Source organism: Heptranchias perlo, chromosome 28 (genome assembly GCF_035084215.1).
Source record: "Heptranchias perlo isolate sHepPer1 chromosome 28, sHepPer1.hap1, whole genome shotgun sequence".
In the NCBI taxonomy this organism is placed as follows: domain Eukaryota; kingdom Metazoa; phylum Chordata; class Chondrichthyes; order Hexanchiformes; family Hexanchidae; genus Heptranchias; species Heptranchias perlo.
This window is the reverse complement of record NC_090352.1, coordinates 24282845-24308897: the sequence shown is the minus strand read 5'-3', so window position 1 is coordinate 24308897 and position 26053 is coordinate 24282845. Positions and strand designations below refer to the sequence as shown.

Below are 26053 nucleotides of genomic sequence, written 5' to 3'. Positions count from 1 at the left end.
TATTAGAATAGTTCAGTTTGGAAGTAACAACGGTATGGATGAGGATTTCAGCAGCAGAATGATGCAGAGGATATAGAGATGGAAGCTCAATTTGGGGTTCAAATACACATACACAACACTACAAATCACCTCCATTAATCTACCTACATCAAGAAGATTAACTGATCTAACTGAAGCATTGAGGGTTTAATAAGATTGCTCCAACCAACCAAGGAAAAACATGTACAGTACCAAAATAAATGACAACTCATTTTGTATTTTAAAATTTTATTGCAATATTTATACAGTTCTTCTTGAAACCCATTTAGATTATGCCAATCTGCAACACAAAAAAGACAAGAGTTAGCAGCAAAAGTCTACCCCAGTTGAAGTATATAAAATACACCATTTCACAATGACCATGCAAGATAAACAATATCATCCTAGTGAGCAACAAGACTGACTCTGGTTCCAATAGTACTTAAACTATAAAAAATTGTACCCACAATCCTCTGCATACCAAGTTACCAAACTTAGGTCTCAATGGGAAGCACTGAGCCAAAGCCATGCACTTTTGCATATGGGTAGCAAGAAGGGAACACCACTCTGGAGAACACATGCACCTTCTTGAAGGCAGCTTCAGGGTAATATGTGCAGTCATGTATGTGGTAATGAGCATCCAAAAAAGCAAGATGATCCTCTGGCTCAGTTGAGCCAGAGATTCTACTTGGCCCACAAAATGATCTCTCTTGTCACTCTCCCCTCCTCTCAAGACCTCTCCCCACCTGCCATCACTCATGCAGTCTCATTTTACATATTGGGGCCATCATTTTACATATTGGGGCCATCATTGGTTACAGGAAACCAGCAGCTTGTTCCTTTGCACAAATGAGATCCCCAGCTGCATGATAGCACCTGGGAACTCTAGCCTTTTACATGGCAATTGTGAAGAAAATTAAAATTAGAGAAAGGCTTGCATATAATTTAGTGAACAAGAGCAGAAAGTAGCCAATTAGAAGAGGAAAAAAAATTATATCAAGGGCAGTGCCGCTTGGCCGGATTTAGCTGCAAGTCTTCCAGTCATGTTACCTGCCAGCGCTTATAAACAAGGAGCACAGGACTACTGGTAACTGTACCCTCCCCTTAGTCACCAGCTGTGGGAGGGGAGAAAATTGCCTAAAAACAATCAAGCAGTTACCTTATTAGCAACATCCAATGCATCGTAGTCCGGGGCCAGACGGACGTAAGCTTTCTTCTCACCATCAGGCCTGAAGAGAGACCAATCATTACAAACCAACCAGAGACAAATGAACAGATGAATGGATAACCAAAGTATGTCACTGTGCATCAGCGGTTCCTTTGAATCAATTTCTTCACATTGATCAGGTGAAACAGTTTTCATCATTTTGCACAATGACTCAACGGTATCCACATGCATTTCACAATTCTACCAGGATCATAAGTTAAGTTTGGACAAAAACTCTTGGCCCATCAGCCTATTTATCTCACACTTCCAGAATACCAATCCTAGTCTTTATCCCATTTTGGAAGCCTCTATAAAAAGCACCCTCAGATGTCTTCAAGGTCAAGCCCTGGTTTAGTGTGTTGCAAAGTGTATCCCTCTGAACATCAAGGATCAGCTTCATCACCATCCTCTGGGGTCTGCAAAGTTCACTTATGTCATGGCGACCAGATCTCAACACAGTACTCCTGGTATAGTTTTATCAAAGCAATGTACAGCATCACTGAAATTTCCAGAGTTTAACTCAGATCATTTGGCAATATAACCTAGCAACACATTTATTTATTGCCACCCCAAAGTTTAGACATGGTGAACAATGAGTCAATGAACATCACTAGGTTTCTTTCCCCGGAAAGCTCTATCTCACTATGGAATGCACACATGCTTGTTTTTACTTCTAACATGATCAAAAGGTTCAAGTCACATATGCTCCTTCGGATTTTTGAAAGGCCACAAATGGATTAAAAAGACTGCCATTTTAAAATGAAACAGTCTTTACTTAGCAGGAGTCATATGGCTCTAATATTACTAATTCCGAAAAATGCAACATCTAAAATCATCCAATACTGGGCATTATTTTATTGTTCAAAAAGATCCCATTTCACCAGGATTACTCCATTCTGCATTTTATCAACATTGCTTGAATGACAGAACAAGATCTATATATTCTACTTCAGCAGACAGTGTCTACATGCAAACCCCAATACTGAGGGAGAAATGTTTTTTTAAAAAACACACGTTCCTAGTACAAAATCCAAAAATGTCCCTGCGACTGATGGCAGTAAGTGCTGGAGAAATGGCTAACTACATTTATATGTGCGCTGACGACCATCCACTCCCACATATATAGTAATTTGTTATAAAGTTAATGGACAAAAAACTAAATACTCATGCTTCAGTGTAAAGTAGCATGCAAGTGAATTTAAGCACAGAAATACTCCAGGAATACAGTTGCTCAATTGCAAAAAGGCAAGTAGTCTGCCCTCTCAGGTGGGCATAAAAGATCCCACGGCACTATTTCAAAGAAAAGCCCGGTGTCCCGGCTAATATTTAATCCCTCAACCAACATCAATAAAACATTATCTCATTGCTGTCTGTGGGGCCTTGCTGTGTGCAAATTGACTGCCACGTTTCCTACATTACAACAGTAACTACACTTCAAAAGTACTTCACTGGCAGTAAATCGTTTTGGAATGTCCTGAGGTCATGAAAGACACTATATAAATGCAAGTCTTTCTTTATGGTCAAAAGTAGTCAATTTTTCTGATGTAATTAAGCCAATAGGTCACTCATACAATGAACTTTCCATCAAAATTGGCACCAGAGACAAATTTTAGTTCACACACAGCCTTCAAAGTACAATGAAGATATTTGGGACTCATTTCTAAATGTCAAGATTCAGGCTAAATCTGCCATAATTTCTGCACATTGTAACACAAAGCAATACTTTCTTGAAATTTACACATTCCTTTAAGCATGTTCTCCAACTTTGGCCATTACTTTATATATTACAACCCCCAAAGTATGATTACATTGTTACTAAACAGTCAAAGGCCATTTCAAATCACCATACGAGCTCCCAATTTCAACCCTGACAGCTGTCGAGTGACATGTCTCTCCCAAAGGGGGGGCAACACACAACCAATTGTTCTACAGTATTTTAATAGGTTACTCATTTACTGCATTGAAGCCAGGAGAGCACAGCCTCTGAATAGCATTCTCATCTTATGAGGAACACTAACAGCAGCGTTGTCACCAAACTGGCAACTAGCTTAGTGTTACAGCTCAAAATGTTCTTTAATTCCAACTGCACCATTTTGAAGTTCAAATGGACAAAGCATAAAAATTTCACAGGCACACTTTACTAAAAGCCCAGAGGCAACACTACCAAACATTCCACGCAGGTAAGCTGGAAGCTCAAATGGACATTAAACAGAAAACCTGCTAAATATGGGGCGTAAATGCCTTATTACAAGCATCCACTGACCTAAGCTATACTGTCATCCATCGTTTCCCCTCAATTTAAGACCATCTTCTAAACTCTCATGGACTCAGTTATACATTCTCAAGTTTGAGATGTATTTGGAACTATATTTTCCATGTGTTGTTTTTAAGACAGATCGGCACTTAGACATTCAATATTTAATTTCAGAGTTCCATTGCTCACCTGATAAGAGTGTTGACTTTAGCTACATCAATATCATACAGTTTCTTTACAGCCTGTTTGATCTGGTGCTTATTGGCCTTGATGTCAACAATGAAAACCAGAGTATTGTTGTCCTCAATTTTCTTCATAGCAGACTCAGTGGTCAGAGGGAACTTAATGATAGCATAATGGTCCAACCTGAATAAATGCAGAAAATTTTGAATTTTAAAATGTGGTTCATAAAAAGGCAGACAAACCTCTATTGGGAAAAGGGAACTCAACATTTCAGGAGATATTACTAAGTAGCAATATTAAACTACATTGCCTATATCTACAGGTTATGGTGCATCAGTATAAAATTGTGATAATCATAAATTCTCATGCTTTGATCGCTAAAAGACATCATTTGCACCAGATATGTTCCTACAGATTCTTAACACGTGGGGATGAGTTAATGGACTCTCATGACTTTTCCATTTTTTCCCTCCAGTCAAAAGCATTGACATCTAGACATGAAAGTTGTAAGAAGATACAGAAGTCTAAATGCAAAACAGAACAGCTTAAAGCTACCAACATCTTACTATTCCAAGCTTTGAAACAGATGACCAGAGAACACTAATGGCTCAGTGAATAAATGCAGTATAAACAAAGCACAGCATCACAATGGAAGCCCATGAAAGTGCCCAAATTTGATCCTGGGTCAGTGCTGAGTTAGGGAATCTTAACTGGAACTGCACTTGGGGGCACTATAACTGGCCTCAATGCCCGTAGATTGAAGAGGTATGAGAACATCCGCTGCTATCTTTCTAGCAATCCATAATGGAAATGCCACAGAACCACACTCCATCATGAGCTGCTGTCTTCAGGGTTTGCAAGAAAGAGAATTCCACTCAACATGTAGTTGAGAATCATATATTTTGAGATGAAGTACCTCTGCCTTGCCATGAATCAATTTTTCTATTGTACATCTGCTTTTCCACTGAACTATCAAATATGTCAAGCATCCTGAAAATAAATTGGGAGTGTCACCCTCTCCACTACAAAAAATGCTTAACAGTCAATACAATAAAATTAACTAAAGTTTATTTTAAAATTTTAAGCAGTTTGAAGACATACTTGTTCCTCCTGGGAGCACTCTTTCTGGGGTACTTGGGTTGCCTTCTCAGCCTGAGTGTCTTTGGTCTCCTGAAGGTAGGTGTTGTCCTGATTTTCTTCTGCCTGTGACTATGAACTCCCTTCAAAACAGCCTTTTTAGCCTTTAAGGCCTTAGATTTAGCCTCAGTCTTGGCAGGGACAGCTAAAGAGGAAAAGTAATCTTCAATTATACTTCCCATACCATACAAAAATACTTTAGCAAGAACACAAACACCTATTTCTTATACAAAGTTTGTTACATGCAATTTGACTTTCAACATCTTAGCAATCAATTAAAACGCACCAGGAAATACCTCAGGACCTAATTATCTACCTCTATACATTATATTGTTTAACTGTTAAAAATGAGCAGAGATATTGCACTTTGAATACTAAAACTGCCAAGCGACAGGATGGCATCAGGTTCTGGACACTGAACTCACAGACCCAGTTGCTGGTGTTTCTAGGGAACCCCTTGACGACAGGTCTGAAGCTCATCGAGACACGATCCCTAAACTAATAGTAATCCCACTCACACAGAAACACTTGCACCGAACAATCCACGCAGTATTACCGTAGGATCACATTACATTCATACCAAAGCATTTCAAATTGCTAGTTACAGGGCGGGAGATCGGCACTAATCAAGATCCACTTACACACGAGGCCCATAGTGGGGACCTGCATTACCCGAGGCCCAGCCCCAGAATTTAACTTCAACCGGGTTCTTCAATGAGTTCTACATCACACAACTGGGCCCAGTTCAGTTAAAGGCTCTATACCAAAAACCTTAGTTTCTGCGGTCTCCACGGTTGCAGCCCGACTTGCTGAGCGTTTCCAGCATTTTCAGTTAACACGGCGTTCCCGTCAGAGCAACGTGGACCCGGGCTCGATAACGTTTGGATTTGAAGCAGCCCGATCCGCGAGGCCCAACAGACCGCCGGCTGCATGCTGACCGTCAGACACGGGGCCGCATCGCTACAGGTTACTGTCCCACACCCAGAACTCGAGCCCCGGCCCTCAACCTCCCCCCACCCCGCCGTCACCACGTTACCGTGTGCCGGATCCGGGCCGCAGCTCAAATTAAAAATGAACGCTCAGCCACAACAAAGATTTTTTTAAAAGCGGCTCTTATTGTAGTTGAGCCGTGACACACAAGCGGGCGCCACCCCCGGGTGTTTTCGGGTTTAAAGCCGCAGGTTTGGCCGCTCGGCGCTCACCTTCCTTCTTCGCCTTCGGAGCCATCTTAGGAAAAGAGAGAGGACACGGGGTCTCCCGGGCTGAAGTGCAGGCGCCCCATCAAATCTCGCGAGAGTTCCGAGGGGGATCGCGCAAGGCTCTGTGGGAGTTGAAGTCCTTGGTCTGAGTTTAGTGGCGTTTGGGACTTGATGAATGAGTAACTTCAGTGGTTATATCTCACCATCTTCTAAGGTCCTTTATATGCTCTGAAACTTTTATCAAACATGGCGGGAAGATTCTTCGGTTCACCGAGTATAATAAAACTATAAATATGTGTGTTTAAGTATAAAATCTATCTATATGCATATGCCTGTTAATATATTAATCTTACATCTGCACAAACATCCAGTCATCTTTTTCAATTATAATGGAATTGCCTATGTAAACTTATCACCCTGTAATGACCGTTTACACAGGCAGTGTGCATTATAAATGTGAACATACAAATTTGTAATGGAAATATAAAAATGACAGAAGACTTTAAAATGGGAATGAATTACATCTGTGCACTTTAGTCCAATTATCCCTAGCCTCTCACCAGCCTTCAACTGAAGACTACACTTGGTCTTGATTCCCTGTGTGCAATGCCACAGGAGATTGTAAGATAATATATTAAAAATCTTACGTCCAAATGCACTCATGTCAACTTTTTCCAGTGCAAGTCTTTGCCCATGAAGATAGCAGTATATATCATCATCTCTTTCTAGCTTTGCATATATATATCAGTCTAGGGGCTAATTACCTTTTATTGCTATGCTCAGTTTTTTTTCCATAGGTTCCAGTTGCCCCTACACAAAAATGTACATATCATTTTCACATGATGCTATGCTTACCTAGGTACAATTTTATCTGTCATAGGATTTATCTTGACTCCATTCAGAGTCTTATTTTGGAGAGAAGGAATCGGCAGCAGTGAAGAGAGTGAGAAGTGGGAGATATGGCAGAATCAGGGAGAGGGGAATTGTCGTTACTCATGGTGACATGCATTTAAAGAAGAGGATTCAAACTTTCCACTCCTTGGGGAATTGACTCATCAGTTTTTTTTCAAAAAATATACTTTATTCATAAAATTTGCAACAATACATACAATACAGTTGTCATATTGCATTCCAAACATACACAATACAATTATACAATTTGCAAGATACATAAGGTACAGTTCAAATATGATTCCAACAATACAGATACACATCGTACATAATTACAGTCCATGGCACTCTAGGGTGCCTCATTGCATCACAATCAATACAGATGATTGATTACAGATTCATTACAGGTACATAAATTTGTATTTTACATTTTGCCGGAGGGGGTTTTTCCCTGATTTCAGCCCCTGTGTATACAATGGCGTGACAACCCCTCAGATAATGAAGCAGTCCGAGCCCGCATGCAGCAAGATCTGGACAACATCCAGGCTTGGGCTCATAAGTGGCAAGTAACATTCGCGCCAGACAAGTGCCAGGCAATGACCATCTCCAACAAGAGAATGTCTAACCACCTCCCCTTGACATTCAATGGCATTACCATCGCTGAATCTCCCACCATCAACATCCTGGGGGTCACCATTGACCAGAAACTTAACTGGACCAGCCATATAAATACTGTGGCTACAAGAGCAGGTCAGAGGCTGGGTATTCTGCGGTGAGTGACTCACCTCCTGATTCCCCAAAGCCTTTCCACCATCTACAAGGCACAAGTCAGGAGTGTGATGGAACACTCTCCACTTGCCTGGATGAGTGCAGCTCCAACAACACTCAAGAAGCTTGACACCATCCAGGACAAAGCAGCCCGCTTGGTTGGCACCCCATCCACCACCCTAAACATTCACTCCCTTCAACACCGGCGCACCGTGGCTGCAGTGTGTACCATCCACAGGATGCACTGCAGCAACTCGCCAAGGCTTCTTCGACAGCACCTCCCAAACCTGCGACCTTTACCACCTAGAAGGACAAGAGCAGTAGGTGCATGGGAACAACACCACCTGCACGTTCCCCTCCAAGTCACATACCATCCCGACTTGGAAATATATCGCCGTTCCTTCATCGTTGCTGGGTCAAAATCCTGGAACTCCCTTCCTAATAGCACTGTGGGAGAACCTTCACCAGACGGACTGCAGCGGTTCAAGAAGGCAGCTCACCACCACCTTCTCAAGGGCAATTAGGGATGGGCAATAAATGTTGGCCTCGCCAGCGACGCCCACATCCCATGACCGAATAAAAAGAAAGGCTCTAAACAGTCACTGCAGCTCCTGGAATGTGGGAAATTTGCATTTCCGGATTTAAATGTATGCGTGGTGTCATTGACACCAGTGCCTCTTTCACCGATGCTGCCACTTCCCACCCTTCACTAAGTGCTGCTCTGCACTTTCCCTGCTGCTCCTCGCTCTTTTGGGTAAGGGCTGAGGCTGAAGCAAGAACTGTGGAAATAATGGGAGATTTTCTTTGAATATGAAATCCATCTATTTTCTGCTCTTACCACACACCATCTTCAGGGGGCAGCAGGTAACATGCTCCCACATAAACAAATACTGCTGTGAGATGGTTACAAAAAAGTATGAGTGTGATCCAGAAATGAGACCCCACACAAGCACATATAGACCCCAAAATAAATGCAGTTACTTTCATCCCAAATGATACAATATATATCATATATATCTGTCAAATAATGCCTAATCATTTAATGACAGGAAATGCAATTCTTTGTGATTGGGCTTTGTTCAGTATACTTTCGAAAGATTTGGAATGATTTACTTCACAAGTCAGTCTCCGACCACTAGAAAGTCTGTGCTAGTTTGACACTATAGCAATCTTTTGCCTTGTAAGAAATGAGCACTCTTATCTTTAGGCCTATTCAGTTATGTTGAGAGATAGCTTAGGGAAGCGACTTTATTGTTTTTGAAATGTGTACCGAGAGGGATAAGAAAGTTTGTGAATTCGCGCTGACTATTGTTCATTTACTCATTCTATGGAAAATAAGTTGTCTGTTGGTTAATAACCTGAATTTCTGTTTAATAGAGTGTCAATCACCTTATGGTAGGTGATACATTCCAATAAGCTGGTGTACAGTGGAAAATGTTCTCTTGTTGATCCCTACATCTTGCTAATGTTTACCTAGAAATTGGGCAGATAAGGACACACTCCAGATTGTAGTGGACACAAGATCCACTTCTGAGAGTGCTTGGTTCCTTTGTTCTGTGGCAAAGTTAATATGCAGATGGTTCATGTTCAGGGCTGGCTGTATTGCAATTACACTTGTCAATTTATTCAATGGGTATGTCTGTCCTAAATAGATTTTCATTGTTGGGTTGTTGAGCTACCCAAAGTATAGCCCACTCTTTGGGTCCATGGGGTCCCCAGTAGCGCCATGAGGCATGAATACATTTTGATGATAGCTGTCTCAAAATATAATTGGCTTTGTTATTAAGCTGGCAAAATGTGAACATCACCAGAGTCACGTTTCCAATATCATGACATATTATTTGGTATGATGTGTATCTGCTTGGACACTGTTTATTAACAACCATCTTCAATGGAAATGATATCTTCATAATCTAGACCCCCTCGGGATCTCCAATTTTCCTATTCGCTGTGCTGCAATATGTGGTGGAGGCAATAGGGACAATGAGATATCATCTCACACGATTTACCATCAGACTATGGCCAAGAGGTGGGACTTCTACTCGTTCCTCTGGCACTGCTGCAACCCCAAACCAGTTTCCTGGATCGGGGTTCACTACAGATGCTTGGTGGACTCCCAGCAGGTGTTATTACCCGGCCCTAAAATCCCAATGGTGCTTCAGCAAGTCCACCTGTGCAAATGTACAGGAAGTGGCCGGGCAGTTAAAGGGGTAGAAGTGTTCCAAATATCAGAAACTCAGCAGGCGAGTAGGCCTCAGCAGAGACCAAGGCCTACGAAGGAAAATATGTAGAGGCTGGAGTAGAGGAAGAGGAGGTCACTATTAGGCCCTCTCTATCTATATGGGGACCTCAGAGCCTTTACTGCCACTTCCCAAGGCCTAATGTCACTGTCTCCTGGCAGCCCTGTGAAGTGGCAGCAACTGAGGCAGATGGCAGAGAAATCCATCATGGACAAGGACACCAGCCCACTGCTGCAAGTTACATGCAGTAGGTGGGGTGGGATTGCAGAGGAAAATCCAGACTTGTGTTCCCAAGAACTAGCTGGAATGAACATCAACTTTGTTCCCTTTGTTTTAAATATTCAACCCACTTATATATAGTGTAAGTTTAGTACCATTATTAGTGTCTCGTATATATTATTACCTCTGTGCTACTTTATCTCTACATAAATCTGTATGTAGTTTTTAGCCTGTATAGAGTGGTCTAGTAGTGTTTCATTTTTCTACTTTCCGACATGGTGGGAGAATGTGATGGCTCGCTAAGTATTTTCTAGTAAATGATTTGCCGTGATTAGGGTTAATTTTTAAGGCTGGACTGACGTTAACTAATAAATGGCAGGGAATAAAGATTCGGCCCTGCATAATGAAACTGCAATCTACCTATGAACATGTGAAAGATGTTGGGAAAAACTGGAATTGTAATAATACTATTGCATTTATTGACTGAAATATAAGATGAAGTGAAGTGGGGAACAGCCAGGTTGAGAAACCAATTTCAAATGTTTAGCTGTGGGATAAAGCAAATTGCATGTGGTCTGACGAATATAATGAAACCGTAGATCATCTCTAAGGTTAAATACCCTTAGACTATCACTAAACTGACAAAACCCATTTCAGATCATGAAAATTCAGTAGGTGGCACTCATGTGGTAAAATTTGATAGTAATTTTATAAATTAAGTCATTTAAATGTAACACAAAAGTTACAAGGAATGGATAATAAAGGATATTTAAACAAGTGACAATGTAGTTTAAACTTATTTCTTAATTTATGTGCCCCTGCATTCATTATACTCTATTTCTGCTGATAGTCAAGAGATAAAAAGGATTTTTAAAAAAGACGTGAAATATGGTATCAACTTAAAAATAGTAATTTGTCATTGTAGAACACCCAGACACAGCTCTTTGGCTGCATGTCTATTGAGATTTTGACACTATGCATTTGCATTGGAAAGGAAGACTATACTCTACACCTTAGTTTCATATTTTCACAGGAGCTGTTTCAAGTGAATTGATACTTGTTAGTAAACAAGTTGGAGAGCAGGGATATATTGTTAACCAAAGTCGTGACACATAAAGTGGAATTGTAACTCCTTCCACCCACCGGAAACCAGGCGGAACAGGAGTTAAAATCCAAGCGGTACATTTACCACTCTGTTTCTGCCTCGTGGCTGTTTTAACACCGCTGTTCTCTTGGGCGGTTGAGGCACTGCCTGACTCAGGCAGGAGCCTTGTATACATAAGCAAATTGGGGTCCTATCACTTATATAGATCTCCGAAGCCATTTTAACGGCCTACTTAGTGCAGTGCCCATCGCGGACGCTCTGCTCAGTAGAAGCAATTGGAGAAGAAGCAGAGGCCCCAATAGCTAAATACTAAACTTATCTTTGGGGGGCCAGGAGCAAAAGTAGTGCTCCTCCGGGCCCCACAAAGAAAGTTTGGCTCGCTGGCGCCCCAGGCTCACCCACTTCTGAGGTAACAAAACCCTCCTAACTTCCCCCCACCCCACCCCACCGTCAATTTAACTGAGTGCCAGTTGGGCAGCTTTTGGGTCGCCCAATAGTCACCAGACAGGACCAGGCAAGCTGCCTCTGGACATCAGTTTCAGGCAGGGAGCTCACCGCATCCATGTTAATGAGGCCCTGGCGTTAAAATGGACTTGGCCTCTTACCGCACCTCTCGGGCTGCTGGCCTGCGCATTCCCTGTGATGAGGAGATACTGGAACCAATGCCTTCAGGCCTTGGTGGACCGTACAGAAAGATGGAAAATGGCTTCCAAAAGTTTCCACACAATTCCCTCTCCTCTCCCCTCCATTCTCTTCCTTCTGCTCTTCTCCCCTCCTGCCCCATCACCCTGTATCCTCTCTCCTCTCTTGCCTCATCCCACCATCTCTTCACTTCTGTTGTCTCCCTATAAATAGACTATTACTCAATAAGCACTTTAAATCACAAATTTTCTGGGAAACCAGTGAAGAGCAGCAGGGCAGGAAAGTCCCAAAGGGTCCAGTGGCTTCAAATGTTTGGGAAGTCCCAGGGAAATGGACACCAGCAAGAAGTGAGCAGACAGGCCCAGGGTAGAATTAAAAAGTAAATAAATTTGAAACAAGGGAAATATATTGAAAATAATAGCTATAAAAATTAAATAAATGTCAAATTTAACTTACCTCGAGGGAACATGGCTGCCTATGATGAAGAAATAAATATTAAATTAATAATACTTTCTGCAACGCTACCTAAAGGAATAAACCTGGAAAGACAGAGCTTTGAGGAGCAGCAGCAACACCTCCTATTGGAAGGAGTGTATGTAAGTGCTAAGTATTTATACTTTACAGTTAGAAGTAATACCCAGGCAATACACCAAGGCATGATGGAAATGTGTGACAAATACATTGTGACACAGGAAGTAAGTGTGACAAAAAGCAAGTGCACACCAGATGCAAGACTTTTAATATTATGGATAGATATGTACAATATTTTATGTAACTTTTCCATTGCGTGTTTCACCGCAGGGAAACGTTCTAAAATATTAGCTATTTATTTCTGGTAGCAAATACACTAGCAGTAACCAATTGGAATTGAGAGTATTTTTACTGATACATTTTTTCTGTGTCTGTATGAATGTATGTAGTGATTTTGTTCAGTATATTCTGCCAGCAGCAGTAAGCCCCCTTTAAGTACTTACATCTGGGTTGCTTTCCGCGTAGAGTTACCCCTGTGCTGAAATTAAAAGGTTCAGCACTGAAATATATGTAATTGCATTCATATTTCAGCAAATGCACGAACCACTGTAACAACTGTTTAATGTCAGTTATCCATCACCGTCTTCGTGGTTTGATAACACGTGTATTTCTTGCCGTTTGGAAGCCCCCTTTTCCCGAAGGATAATATTAGCACGAAATTACTGTTGGCTATATTAGCAGACCAATGGTTCACCACTCATATTGCATCTCTCCGTCTGTTATTTTAATGGAGGTATTAACTCGTTTATTTTAAATGGGTTAACACCTCTGTAGAAATAGCAGTCAGGAATGTCACCTGACTGCATTAACCCTCCCTTGGTTTATTATCACTAACAGTAATTTCTAGGCTTAACGCTGAATATGAGAAAAACGTATTGTAAACCTAATTCCGTTGAAGTACTTTATGCGTGTCGTGCAGTCTCGCTGCTCCAATTCTCAAGATTTGAGAAATTACAACGATACTCCTCCCAATACCTGTGATCTCTCTCTCTCTCTCTCTCACACACACTCATTCTTTCCTTCGTTTCCCCTAGCTGAGACATTCAGTAATTGCTGAGATTCCTGGGATCAAGCAGCAGGGAGTCCTGGAACGTGAAATGGAAAACAGCTGCCGACTCTAGCTGGGGCGCCTTGCGGGGATTTGGGAATTGGGGCAAGTCATTCCTTCTCCAAAAAAAAAAAATCCGGCCACGTTGGTACGATCTCTGCTTCTTCTCGGCGAAAAAAAAAAGAATAAGGCAGCGAGCGATCGCCGAACATCTATCTAGCCGAGCCCGCCGATCTGCTCGGAAACTAACAAAACGCCGCGGGATTGAGTGTCAGTTTCACAGAAATTAACAAGGTAAAATAAAAACTTTAGCCCAAAACTAAAGTGTGCGGTTTGATCTGCGGCACGCAGTGAGAGTGATGTTATTCCACGATTAGCTCCCAGTTCTTTTGGAAGGAATTCGAGCCGAACTGTGGTACTTTAAACTAAGATCTGTCGCACATAACTGTGATTTTTTTTTTCTCTCTTAAAAGAAACCAACCTTTCGGGTGTAGCGATTTTATTTGTTTATTTAAGGTTTACTGAAGACAGGCGCCACTTGTAGCAAGAGTGACGATTATATCGATATAATTGTATCGAAACTTACTGACGCAAAGTTGGAAAAAAATCGTGTAAAACAACCCACATTTGTTATTTTGTTTTAAAAAAATACTGGCCTCAAATTTTGGTACTTTGTGCCAAGATGATGGAATTGTAAACGAGGAAGATACATTAACGGTGGCTTTGCAACAGAGGCCAGTTGTTCCCGTGGAGTCAGTTTAATAACCCACTCATACAAACTTTGTAATAATCGTTCATTGTAACATTTATTTTGGCTTCCTTCCAGCCCCGAGGAAGTCATGTTTTGTAGTTTCCGGAGAGGAATAAGAATGACGGTTTGAGATTGGGCTCCGGTCACAGATGTGGGAATGCTTGACTGGGAATAGTTGGAGAACAGACAAAGGAGGCGGGGAAAGATCTTTATTTGGGGGAAAAGATGGGGGAAATCAAGGAAAAACAAACAAAAGTTTAGATGTCAAAAAGCCAGGTCCCATTTTTAATCCTGGATAGTAGACCCTCCCTCCCCCGGATTTTCTGGTTATTATTGACTACAGTTTTTCCCGGAAAAAACTGTCTCTAGGATTCTTCAGCGAGACTAAGGGAGCAGGGTTTAGTAGTGGAAACGCGAAGAGTTAGCTCAGGGACACCAGACTCTCAAAATCCAAGCTAAACGAGAACCAGTATAAAAGCGATTTATATTAAGTTGCACGTTGTTCCCAGGAAATTAAATATCAGGGTTGCATTGCAACCTCCTGTTGACAACTTGATTGGGAGTACGTACGTCGTAGTTCTGGAAAGCATGAGGTGTCCAAACTGCAGGGGGGAGGATTGCAGATGCGGCCTGCAAGCTCTGGCAATCGGACTATCCAACATTTCAGTCCTTTTTGTATTCATTTTTTTTATTTGCTGCTTTGTCCTGTTTGAATTTTCTTGGCCTGGAGGTTTTATTTTGATGATCTGGGTATGTGAAATGGGTAAAGTCAACATGTTTAAGAGTCTTCCAACCAAGTGGCTGAGGAATCTGCCGTGTGGAATTTTTGTTTTCTTGGTACAGGTTGCTCACTCTCTCTGTAGGGACGTACCCACTACTTAAATCTAGGGAGTTCACAGAGCCAAGGATCAGGGAACTCCAGGCTACTACAAAGTACTGGTACGTTTCCCGCTGCTTGTCCAGCGAGGACATCCCCATCATTTGGGCGTTGGATTGCAGGATTAACTGGAGCTAAGTGGGAAGAATTCCAGCCCCCAGTGACATGAATACCTTTTCATATCCCATTGGTAAGCCAGACTAGCTGGTCTAATTGCCAACAGTGCCCAGGAGCACTGCGGACCTGCCTGCTGTAGATATTGGATTACTAAGTTTGACACAGGAGTGGCTTAGTTCTGAACTTCCATTGCCAGGCATATCATCTTAGCACCATTTCTACCCTAAAGAGACTCCACTTATTTCTCTCCCAAGGAGGCTAGTCATCAGCTCGTCACTAATCTCTAAACTTGAAAAGGGCTATCCTCAACACTATTGCCTCATTAGTGGGTAAATGTAACTGAGAACATGAAGATCTGTTAGCATCAGCAATTTGAGATGTAAGAAAATTATTGGAACGTAGATTTAATTTTCTATGTGGCCCTCAAGGCTCCATGGTACACAACAATGACTTCGATCAAAATAAAAATCGGGAGAGATGTAAAACTGGCTAATTCACTGTCACCCATTTTACACTATCACACAAAGGGAAACTCTACCCCATTGATTCTGGAGGGGACAAGGGGATGAAGAAGGGTTTTGAGATTGGATAGGCTGAGGTAGATGCAGAAGTGGGAAATGTTATGGAGGTAGACGTCTTTGTGATGGAAAGCATATGAGGTCAGAAATTCAGCTTGGGGTCAAACAAGGTTGCAAACAGTCTGGTTCAACTGAGACAGTGATTAGGGAGGGGGATGAAGTCAATAACGGGGAGGGGATGGAATTTGAGGTAGGTTCTGAAGATAATATTTAGGGATATTTGGTCCTTTGAGAATGCAAAGTGTATTACTCTAGCACACAAACACTCTAAAATGTTCATTATAGGGTAAATTCACTGATCCCTCAATCTCAGTGGAGACCCAGTTCAGATGGAGTGCAGTATTGGTGAGCTTGCCTTTATAATTATATACAGTATAAGGCTATTGAAGCAGATTGTATAAATGAGCTCCGGAGACAATTAGATGTATATCTGAAGAGATGTATTAAATGATATTAAGGCAGCAGATGGGGTTGACCTATCAAAAAGGGATAGGCTATTGTTTTTTTTCTATTCTTAAAAATCCTTCTATTCTAAAAGCAGTTTTATGAACCAATTGCAAGGGTTTTCATATTTGTACAAAACGGGGGTAGATTTTTGCTTGCACCGCCTGGGCAGTAACCTGGTGGGGCAGATTGGCCGACCTTTATAGAACCTGCCTGATTTTCATTCCACTGAAGTCAAAAGAATGAAAATCAGATGGTTTCTAAAAAGGGCCAGCAATTCTCCTCACCAGATTACTGCCCAGGCATTAAGACGAAAATCTTCCTCACTGTGTCAAAGGAATGTAGGAACAGGAGTAGGCCATTCAGCCCCTTGAGCCTGTTCCACCATTCAAATAGGTCATGGCTAATCTGTACCTCAACTCCATTTATCTGCCTTTGCTCCATATTCCTTGATACCCTTACCCAACAAAAATCTGTCGATCTTAGTCTTGAAAATTTCAATTGACCCAGCATCCACAGCCTTTTGGGGGAAGAGAGTTTCAGATTTCCACTATCCTTTATGTGAAAAAATACTTCCTGATTTCACCCCTAAATGGCCTAGCTATAATTTTACAATTATACCCTCTTGATCTGGATCCACCCACCAGAGGAAATAGTTTCTCTGTGTCTATCCTATCAAATCCCTTTATCATTTTAAACACCTCGATTACATCACCTCTCAACCTTCTAAGCACAAGGGAATACAAGCCAAGTTCATCCAACCTCCCTCATAATTTCATCCTTTAGTTTAATCATTCTGGTGAATCTTTTTCTGACACTTTTTGACTTGCAGTGTGGTTTTTCCCCTCCCATACCCCCTAACTAGTTTAAATTTTCCCCCACTATTTACCCTTTTCTTAAAGTGCCTCTCTGGTTTAGATAAAGGCCATCCTATCTGTTCAGACGTCCCAAATTAAATTGTGTAACTTTCCATGGTGGCATTAGAACTCACAACCTCTGGGTTACTAGTCCAGTACCAGAACCACTCAGCTACCCTACCCTCGTCCATAGTGCTATACCTAATCTTAGAATACAGGTGTTTAGCACACATCATTGCTTTCTCACTTATTAACAATAAACTCATGCAATGTGATCAGTACATGATATGCGACTATTTTATTTTGTGAATTTAGATTATTTATATTAAGGAATTTAGATTATTTATATTAGTTATAGATACCAAATGAAACAGTGAATGTTTTACTACAAGGTAAATGAAATCTCTTTTCAATACACAAATGTCACAATTTTTAATATCTTATTTCCTCTACACAGAGTAGCTGCCAATGATGAGTGTACTTCCACCAGTCAGAAGAGACCGAATCATACCAGATCTACGTTTGGTAAAGTAGACTTCTCACTCCTGTTTGGATCATCGTCCACACTTTTCCTGAACCTTTTATAAAACTATATGTAACAGAACACAACACAACATGTATCTCAATAATAACATTTTCATCTTGGTATGATTGCAGGATTGTAGAAATTAGCGATATTGGGATTATAGTTAGCTTCCTGATTGGCTAAGCTGCAACCAACCGGACTGTAAAATGAGAAACAGATTCCTGAAATGTACTTTTTTACAGGATGGATAACATACGGCGATTCATACAGCTGTGGCAGGAGTTGATTGTCAGGCTCCTAATTCGAGCAGTAATGGTGGGAGCTCATTGAGCTGAAGCAACAGGGCAATAGTGTCTGATCAGGATCTAAGAGTTTGACAGCAAACACCAGAAACTACATTCTAGTTTCCATCAGTGAGCAATGCCACCTTAGATATATGAATAAAAGCTGGGTTCTAATGATATCATGACCAAATAAGTGACAATCAAATAGTTCATACACGAACCCACCGTGCGATTGTATAGCATCATCAGCAATCTATCTAGTTATTTCCAATATTGATATAGTTAATTCTCAAATCGGTTGAGATAGGAATGTTTACGGAGCTGTTTTCTCTCTTAAAAAGGGGGTGCAGCGCAGCACCCCTCTGCAAAGAGCAGATTATCAATAAACATATACCTCTTGTGGATTACAGAGGACAAGATCTGCTTATTAGAAGAATTGAATAGGCTTTATCTTCTCGTAACCATGCTGGAAAATGAATGTGTAATGAATGTAAGGATAGCATTGGACTTGGCTGTGATGCCCTCTGTGGTTGATAGCCAGCAGAGATGCTCACTATCTATGCTCATGGATGTACTTGGGTGAAGGACTGGAGGGCTGTGCTCCAGCATGAGTCTGCACATTCAGGAGAGGAAGGGAGAAAAAGAAGAGAAATTGAAAAATTAAAGAGCTAAATGAACATGAAGAAAGATCTCTCAAAGTTTGGGGAATGGGTAGAAGGTCTTAAGGTCAGGTTTTGTAGAGCACATTCAAGAAGGGTGTTTTCCTCCCTCCTTGAGCTCCATCAAGGCCAAGTCACTGAATATATTTAAGAAGGAGCTAGATAGATTTCTAGACACAAAAGGCATCAAGGGGTATGGGGAGAGAGTGGGAATATGGTATTGAGATAGAGGATCAGCCATGATCATATTGGATGGCAGAGCAGGCTTGAAGGGCCGAATAGCCTACTCCTGCTCCTATTTTCTATGTTTCTATCATATGTCTCCACTGGTGTATATTTTCAAGCTGTTACAAGTGTGACTTTATCTTAAAGAAGTTTAAACAATGGCCTTGAAATTACGCTGTCAGTATGAACATTTGATGTGTTTGTCTGAATTTCCTCTCTCAGCTATTTTAGCAGAGGCATTAACCTGTTTAAAATAATTGGTTGTCATCTCTGCCAAAACAGCGGCGAAGAGTTTCAGATGAATGTGCCAGGCATTCGTACAGTCCCACACTATAATTTCAAGGCCCTTGTTTTTATTCACACAGAAAAATGGCAATGTAAATAAAAAGTCAGGGAAATTGAAGTGCCACAAGCCTCAGCATAGTGGGTGGCACGAGTTTTACTGCACCTAAAATGGGGCCCCATGTGTCTGTACATGAATTGGTTTAAATGATCTCTATTTACTTAGCAGCATTTTTACTTCAGTCTCAGTTTTTGCTACATTTAAAATATTAGTAAATTGCCTTTCCAAAATGAACCTGAGCTTTTATTCTCGGTCAGAAAGTTTTGGAATGTTCCATCAAAGAGCCTTTTTCTGCTACTGCGGTTCTAGTCTGGACTTGCCTTTCAACAAGACAGCTTTTCTCACTTACCAGAGGGCTTCTTTCACTCTATTGGTATGCACAACTTTAGCTGTCTAGTTACAGCCAAGGTTATTTCTTATTGTGTGGTCTTCCAGTCACTTATTCATCTCCTAAAGCCCACAGACCAAAAATAGCAAAGCAATACCTGAACGTTTAAAGTACCAAATTTAATATAATATTTTACTATCCCTTTTTCTAACAAATGTATACCTAATAGGATATGAATATATAAGCCTAGAAATTACTGTTGGTGTCCTATTCAGTGGTTAACCATGAGTTTTTGCGAGAACACTTGCTTGCCCATGAACCCCTAATATAATTTTGAACTATATGTAAAACTGTGTGATCTACCGCCTGTACAGCTGGCTGTTTGATGGGGCACCGGGAATGTTGAGCAACATTTAAATGGATTAAGAAGATATTTAAACCCTTGCATTTGCACAGGAGAGAGCAGGCGAGGGGTTAGTGCTAAAAGATCCATGTAAAATTGTGGCTATCAGAGCGAAAACTATTAGATTTGAAGCCAAAACGCTGGAGGTTCTTATTCATGAAATGCGGGAAAGGAGGGCTGTTCTCTATGGATCAAAGGGCACCATCCTCAAAAAGGATGAGTTCAGCAAACATGAGAGCTGATTGCACGTCCACTTCCATTTCACTGCCTCTCTTCTCACTGACATCAGGAGAACTCTGTTAATATATTGACTGTCTTCTTAGGAAATGATGGGTGACTGTGTGCATGCTTGTGTGTGACCTGAAGGAGGAACAGAAAATAAATTGCAAAATGGGGCTGGGAGAGAAAGGATCCAAAAGTTCTCTCAATCCACTCACCCAAGTATTCATTCATTTATTTCACTTCCTTCCTGAAGGCACTGTCTCTGTTGCAGGTCAGCCATTGGTGTCTTGTACATGTGGCTACTCTTCATGTGTGAGCATGAATGGTGAGTGCCAGTTGTTTGTTCATCACAGCCAAGCCTAATCCTATCGTCATGCAATGTCCGCACACATACACTGTCCAGCAGAGGCCACAAGATAGTGATCAGGTGCTGGGTCCCCAACTCTTTACAATCTATATTAACGATTTGGAGGAGGGGACAGGGGACCGAGTGTAACATATCAAAATTTGCAGATGATACAAAGATGGGAGGGAAAGTAGAGAGTGAGGAGGACATAAAAAACCTACAAGGGGATATAGACAGGCTGGGTGAGTGGGCGGAGATTTGGCAGATGCAATACAATATTGGAAAATGTGAGGTTATGCACTTTGGCAGGAAAAATCGGAGAGCAAGTTATTATCTTAATGGCGAGAAACTGGAAAGTACTGCAGTACAAAGGGATCTGGGGGTCCTAGTGCAAGAAAATCAAAAAGTTAGTATGCAGGTGCAGCAGGTGATCAAGAAGGTCAACGGAATGTTGGCTTTTATTGCTCGGGGGATAGAATATAAAAACAGGGAGGTATTGCTGCAGTTATATAAGGTATTGGTGAGACCGCACCTGGAATACTGCATACAGTTTTGGTGTCCATACTTAAGAAAAGACATACTTGCTCTCGAGGTAGTACAAAGAAGGTTCACTCGGTTAATCCCATATGAGGAGAGGTTGAGTAGATTGGGACTCTACTCATTGGAGTTCAGAAGAATGAGAGGCGATCTTATTGAAACATATAAGATTGTGAAGGGGCTTGATCGGGTGGATGCGGTAAGGATGTTCCCAAGGATGGGTGAAACTAGAACTAGGGGGCATCATCTTAGAATAAGGGGCTGCTCTTTCAAAACTGAGATGAGGAGAAACTTCTTCACTCAGAGGGTAGTAGGTCTGTGGAATTTGCTGCCCCAGGAAGCTGTGGAAGCTACATCATTAAATAAATTTAAAACAGAAATAGACAGTTTCCTAAAAGTAAAGGGAATTAGGGGTTACGGGGAGCGGGCAGGAAATTGGACATGAATTTAGATTTGAGGTTAGGATCAGATCAGCCATGATCTTATTGAATGGCGGAGCAGGCTCGAGGGGCCGATTGGCCTACTCCTGCTCCTATTTCTTATGTTCTTATGGAAACCCCTTGACCTTTTTTTCCCTTTTTAGTCGAGGGGCAGTGAACTATTGCTCCCTACCACTGAGCTAACTCAGTACAGCTTGGGGATTGAGTCTAGTTAAAGACTATCTTCAATTTTTAAATAAGAATATCATTTTAATGTGATTTGAAACTTATTTTGCAGTGCTTCACGAAAGAAGCAGCTCTCCATACAAAGGACATATTCAATCCCAAAGTGAAGCGTGCCTGCCAAGATGACAGAACAGGAACAGTTGGGTAAGCCTCTTCCGGGAATTTCCTCAAGTAGATTAAATTCAGTTAAGCATCTCCCATAATTAAAGGATACGGCCTGTGAAAATTGGAATAGAAAATAATGACAGCTCGGAATTAGGTAAGAATAAATCCAGTTGACACCAAGTCCTTAAATGTTAATTTTTCTAAAACTAGCAGATGTCCAGTGGCATTGTTTATGGTAAGTCAGGTGATACTCTTTTATAAGGACTAGAGTATTATGCCATTTAAATAATAAGGTCACGAGCATTACACCATTGAAAACACAATGTAGTATTCTGCTGTTAAGGTGGTATTGTGTTCCCTTCAGCCCAAACTGTCTTAAGTCTGTTAAGTAAACACTGGGTGAGTTCATTCAGAGTTTAATTGCTCCTGGGGCTGCTGATCAGAGGTTAGTTTTAGAGGAGTGGATGGTCTGTGCAGGGACATGGGGCTGGAGGAAATCATGGAGGGTGTTGCTGTGGAAGGATTTGAAGTTGATTTTCCAGGAATCCAAAAACAGTAAAGCATGGCAAGGAGATGAATGGTGAAAATATTGGGCCTTCGTGCGGATGGGAATGTGGGATGGGGCATTTTGGAGGACTTATAGTTTAAGGAGAGTAGAATCAAGTCGGATGCACTGCAGCAACTCGCCAAGGCTTCTTTGACAGCACCTCCCAAACCCGCGACCTCTACCACCTAGAAGGACAAGAGCAGCAGGCGCATGGGAACAACACCACCTGCACGTTCCCCTCCAAGTCACACACCATCCCGACTTGGAAATATATCGCCGTTCCTTCATTATCGCTGGGTCAAAATCCTGGAACTCCCTTCCTAACAGCACTGTGGGAGAACCGTCACCACACGGACTGCAGCGGTTCAAGAAGGCGGCTCACCACCACCTTCTCGAGGGCAATTAGAGATGGGCAATAAATGCCGGCCTTGCCAGCGACGCCCACATCCCGTGAACGAATAAAAAAAAACTCGTAAAGTGTATATAAAGCAAGAATCATTATTTAAAGAAAGAAATGATTGTTATAGTTCTAAAATAGAATGCACACTGAGGGATTCCTCACTGCTTTTATTAATGATCCACGGTTCCAGTAGAATATTTCAGTTTTTACTTACGTTTGAAAGTGACTGCATCTGCAATTAGCAGTGAAAGTTCATTGTTTTCATGAACTGGCCCTTTGCCGTTAATGCTTTTTCTCATTAAATGATGCAGGCTGATTCAAAAAGCAAGCACTATGTAAATGAAACCTGCACCAAGTCATCCCCCATTAATATGACATTTATAACTACTTATAACTACATTTAAAACTACATGTCTAATCCAGTCCAGGTCTGTTGCAATTACACAACATTCCTTTTAGTTCATGCGGAGCGGTCTAAACAGTGGTCCTCAAAAGGACTACTGGAGGTCGCAGCGGAAACATGTCTATATAAATGATTTTTGCGGTGCCAGGAGAAGCAGGAATCCTGCTCCTGGTCCCAGAAGAATCTTTATACCCGCTGCTGGCTGCTCAGTGCCTGTGCACCAAGATTGTCTCTCTCCACCATCTTTAAGTTTTGACTTCCGGCTCACTCTGCATAGAGGCCGCCAGATTTCCAACCCCTCTCTGCCCCACCCCCAACCGATCTGGAGCTGCCTATCAGCTGAAAATATACAAATGAGGCCCAACCCTGAAAATGCTTGGTTGGAGCCATTGGGCAGTTGGTGTGATCGCTCACCCTCGTGTTCAATCCAAAAACCCCATTGTTGCCAGGCTAGGATTAGCATTCAGGTGCTGCTGGGTTGGAATTGGCGCTGAGGTGCTGCTGGTTTGGTCTGGCTGGGGATTAGCATGCTGGAATTGTTAAGCTGCAATTAAGTCCTGTCAAGCTGTTTTTATAATGGTGCTGTTTTAGTTCGGATTCTGGGAGACCAGCATCCATGAGCTGGTACCTATTTTGGGTCTGCCGTTCTGCCACTGAGCTAAGAGAGCCAGATTTAGTCATGTGAATGCCAGGAGCTGGCTCATGGATGTTGTTCTCCCTTGAATCCAATCTGAAATGGCACCAGTATAAAAGCAGCCTTCCAAGTGCAATAGAAATTCACCCTTAACTTTGGGCCTTCATCCTGCTACACAACACAGGAATTAATTGTAAAGTTCTGGCTCTTAGAGGCTCACAGAAACCCGCCATAAGGTCAGCAAATATGCAACACTGCACATTGGGATCTGCTTGGCCTCCTTCAAAAGGCCTGATTTACTCCCAGAGTCAAACTTCCTTAAGGAGAGGTGAAGTAATTTCTACAGAGTGAATCAGGATTAACATTGCAGTGGTATTTTAATGTCACCTTTATACACAACTGCTTTAAGTAGAACTTAGAAGGCCCTTTTACGTGGTCTTAGTGGTTATTTGCTTTACTGGTTCCTGAAGTGCAGGTCTAGCTCGGTCATTGGTAATTCTAACATGAACCTGCGAAATTCATTAAATCTGGCCACTGGGAAGACCTGGTAAAAGGTGTGTCTTTCTGGTGAGTGGATTTAGTGCATCCAGCAGCTTTTACATTGGTGTTGCTGCCGGCTAAGTGAGACTCATGCTTTGGGAATCACAAGGTGCAAACATCCCACTGACACCAATATATAAAAAAAGGCCTATAAATCCTTTGGTTTGCTGTGGAATCTCATCTCTCCTGTTTATACTGCGGGGGTTGATTCCAAAACACCAGCAACAACAGAAAAACGACCATTCACACCGCAATGGCATGCATGTGCAATTGCTTTAAAGTGAAGAATCACGACTTTCATTCCTGGTTATGGACCTTGCCCAGTGGCCTAGTCCACTTGTGGCCAGAAAATGTGAAGGCTGCTATTGGTAGCTGTTTACGGTGGAAAACCACCCTTTGAGGTGCTTCTTTGTGCTGTGTTTAGAGGCAGAGCCGTCTGATTTAATTTAAAATACTGCTGCAGTAGTTGGGGCTACTGCCATCGTCAACAGCGCTGTCAGGTAAATGCTATATAAAACCATTTTTTTTTAAAAGGGTCATTTGCTGCCAGGAATTTCAGTCGAGGGAACAAACTCCACAGTAGCCAAATGGCTGCAAAAGTAAGGTTTGCCACAGTATCATAATAGCATGTTTTGAACAGTTTCATACATGCAGTCTAGACCTCCCTAATAGACATTACTGGTGACAGTGCACATTTAGCCTCATCAGTCCTATATTATATGTTATCCATTGCCAAGGTTTTTGAATTTGGGCCAAAAAAAATAGCCTGTGGCAATTGGTTATGGATGAGTTGGGCCAGTAGGTGACTTGAAGGCAGTGACACTATTAATTGTATGCATACTAACACAGTTCTCTACTGGGGAATTTAATGACCACAGGTAGAGAAGCTGAAGGTGGATAAGGCCAAATCAGTAATAGACAGAGACTGTAATGGGCTTTAATCACTGGGCCTCCTGTCAGTGAAGTTAGGAGCAAGTCACAGTGTTGAAGTATTTTTTCTGGAAGAGGAAATTTTCTTTCTGAGAAATGCTGAGTTTGTATCCCAGGAACACCCTTTGACAGAAATCTTGGCTGTACTCCACATCTTCCAACTCAAAGGCATTCGCTTGCAAGTGACTGAAGCGTGAAAAGCAGCAGCAGATTTTTTTTATAGAAGAGTTCTGACTAATGACTAAAATGACAGCATTTTCCACTAGACAACTGTGTCATAATTTGTTTCCATCAGCGGTAGCCTTTACCTTCTTAGCTAAGTGGTCACATGTCTATTGAAGTGAGCTAACCAAAGAGGAATGTGGCAATGTTGGAGGTCCTGGCAATAGTCTTTAGCCTGTGACAGTCATGGGGCGGGGAGTGTGTGGACAGACCTTTGATTATGAATTACTTGCACTTCACTGCTGAAGTTTTATGATGTTTGAGTGTGTGTCTCAGCAAAAATCAAATAAATTAGACATGATTGTAGGAGGCCAGTAATTCTTCATGGCATCTTAACCCTGGTGACAGTAGCTCCCAGCAGACAGTGCTTGGGATCGGGATTCATCGGCCCTTCCGGTGCACTCCCTTCTAACTCCAGCAAGAATGTGGTGGAAGGTCCAGAAATTAGACCAGGAACCGGTTAACCTGGGTCCCAGCCTGCATTGGGACTGCCTGCTTGGCTTAGTAAGACCTGTGATGCAGAGCGGGCAGGGAGAGGGGGCAGGGACTCCCTACATTGGGAATCCCCAAACCTTGGCCTAGAAGATGGTTGGCATATCTTTGGAGGCTGGTACAGCCAGTAGGAAGAGGCATACCAGCCTTTTCAACGGTGGCTGTGGGGCCCACAT

The 26053-nt window shown here is 41.9% G+C and overlaps 2 protein-coding genes and 1 non-coding gene across 3 annotated transcripts in view; 1 reads left to right on the top strand and 2 right to left on the bottom strand.

Moving 5' to 3' along the window:
- Window positions 1-250: 250 nt before the first annotated feature.
- rpl23a (ribosomal protein L23a) lies at window positions 251-6090 on the bottom strand. The gene is made up of 5 exons (XM_068008232.1): window positions 6002-6090; window positions 4764-4944; window positions 3669-3845; window positions 1178-1247; window positions 251-319 (listed from the first exon to the last, which is right to left on the bottom strand). Exons 1-5 carry the CDS (start codon window positions 6024-6026, stop codon window positions 305-307), a joined length of 468 nt encoding a protein of 155 aa, XP_067864333.1. The 5' UTR covers window positions 6027-6090; the 3' UTR covers window positions 251-304.
- Window positions 3990-4060, bottom strand: LOC137299305 (small nucleolar RNA Z17). The gene has a single exon (XR_010957875.1). It is a non-coding gene; the product is annotated as a small nucleolar RNA Z17 (small nucleolar RNA).
- Window positions 6091-13378: 7288 nt separating the features above from the next.
- rab34a (RAB34, member RAS oncogene family a) overlaps window positions 13379-26053 on the top strand; it is a 38686-nt gene continuing 26011 nt past the window's right edge. Inside the window, exons 1-3 of the mRNA XM_068008230.1 lie at window positions 13379-13736; window positions 17524-17591; window positions 21657-21748. Of these exons, the coding sequence (XP_067864331.1) occupies window positions 17535-17591; window positions 21657-21748 (149 nt within the window). The 5' untranslated portion in view covers window positions 13379-13736; window positions 17524-17534. The remainder of the gene's footprint in view (window positions 13737-17523; window positions 17592-21656; window positions 21749-26053) is intronic.

Bases quoted from the DNA above. Each gene is read 5' to 3' on its own strand.
- rpl23a (XM_068008232.1), bottom strand. From the start codon at position 6,026: ATGGCTCCGAAGGCGAAGAAGGAAG. The intron at 3,846-4,763 runs GTATGTCTTCAA...GCATTTATTCAG, and splicing joins AGTGCTCCCAGGAGGAACAA to GTTGGACCATTATGCTATCA. The intron at 1,248-3,668 runs GTGAGCAATGGA...GTCTCTCTTCAG, and splicing joins AAAGTCAACACTCTTATCAG to GCCTGATGGTGAGAAGAAAG.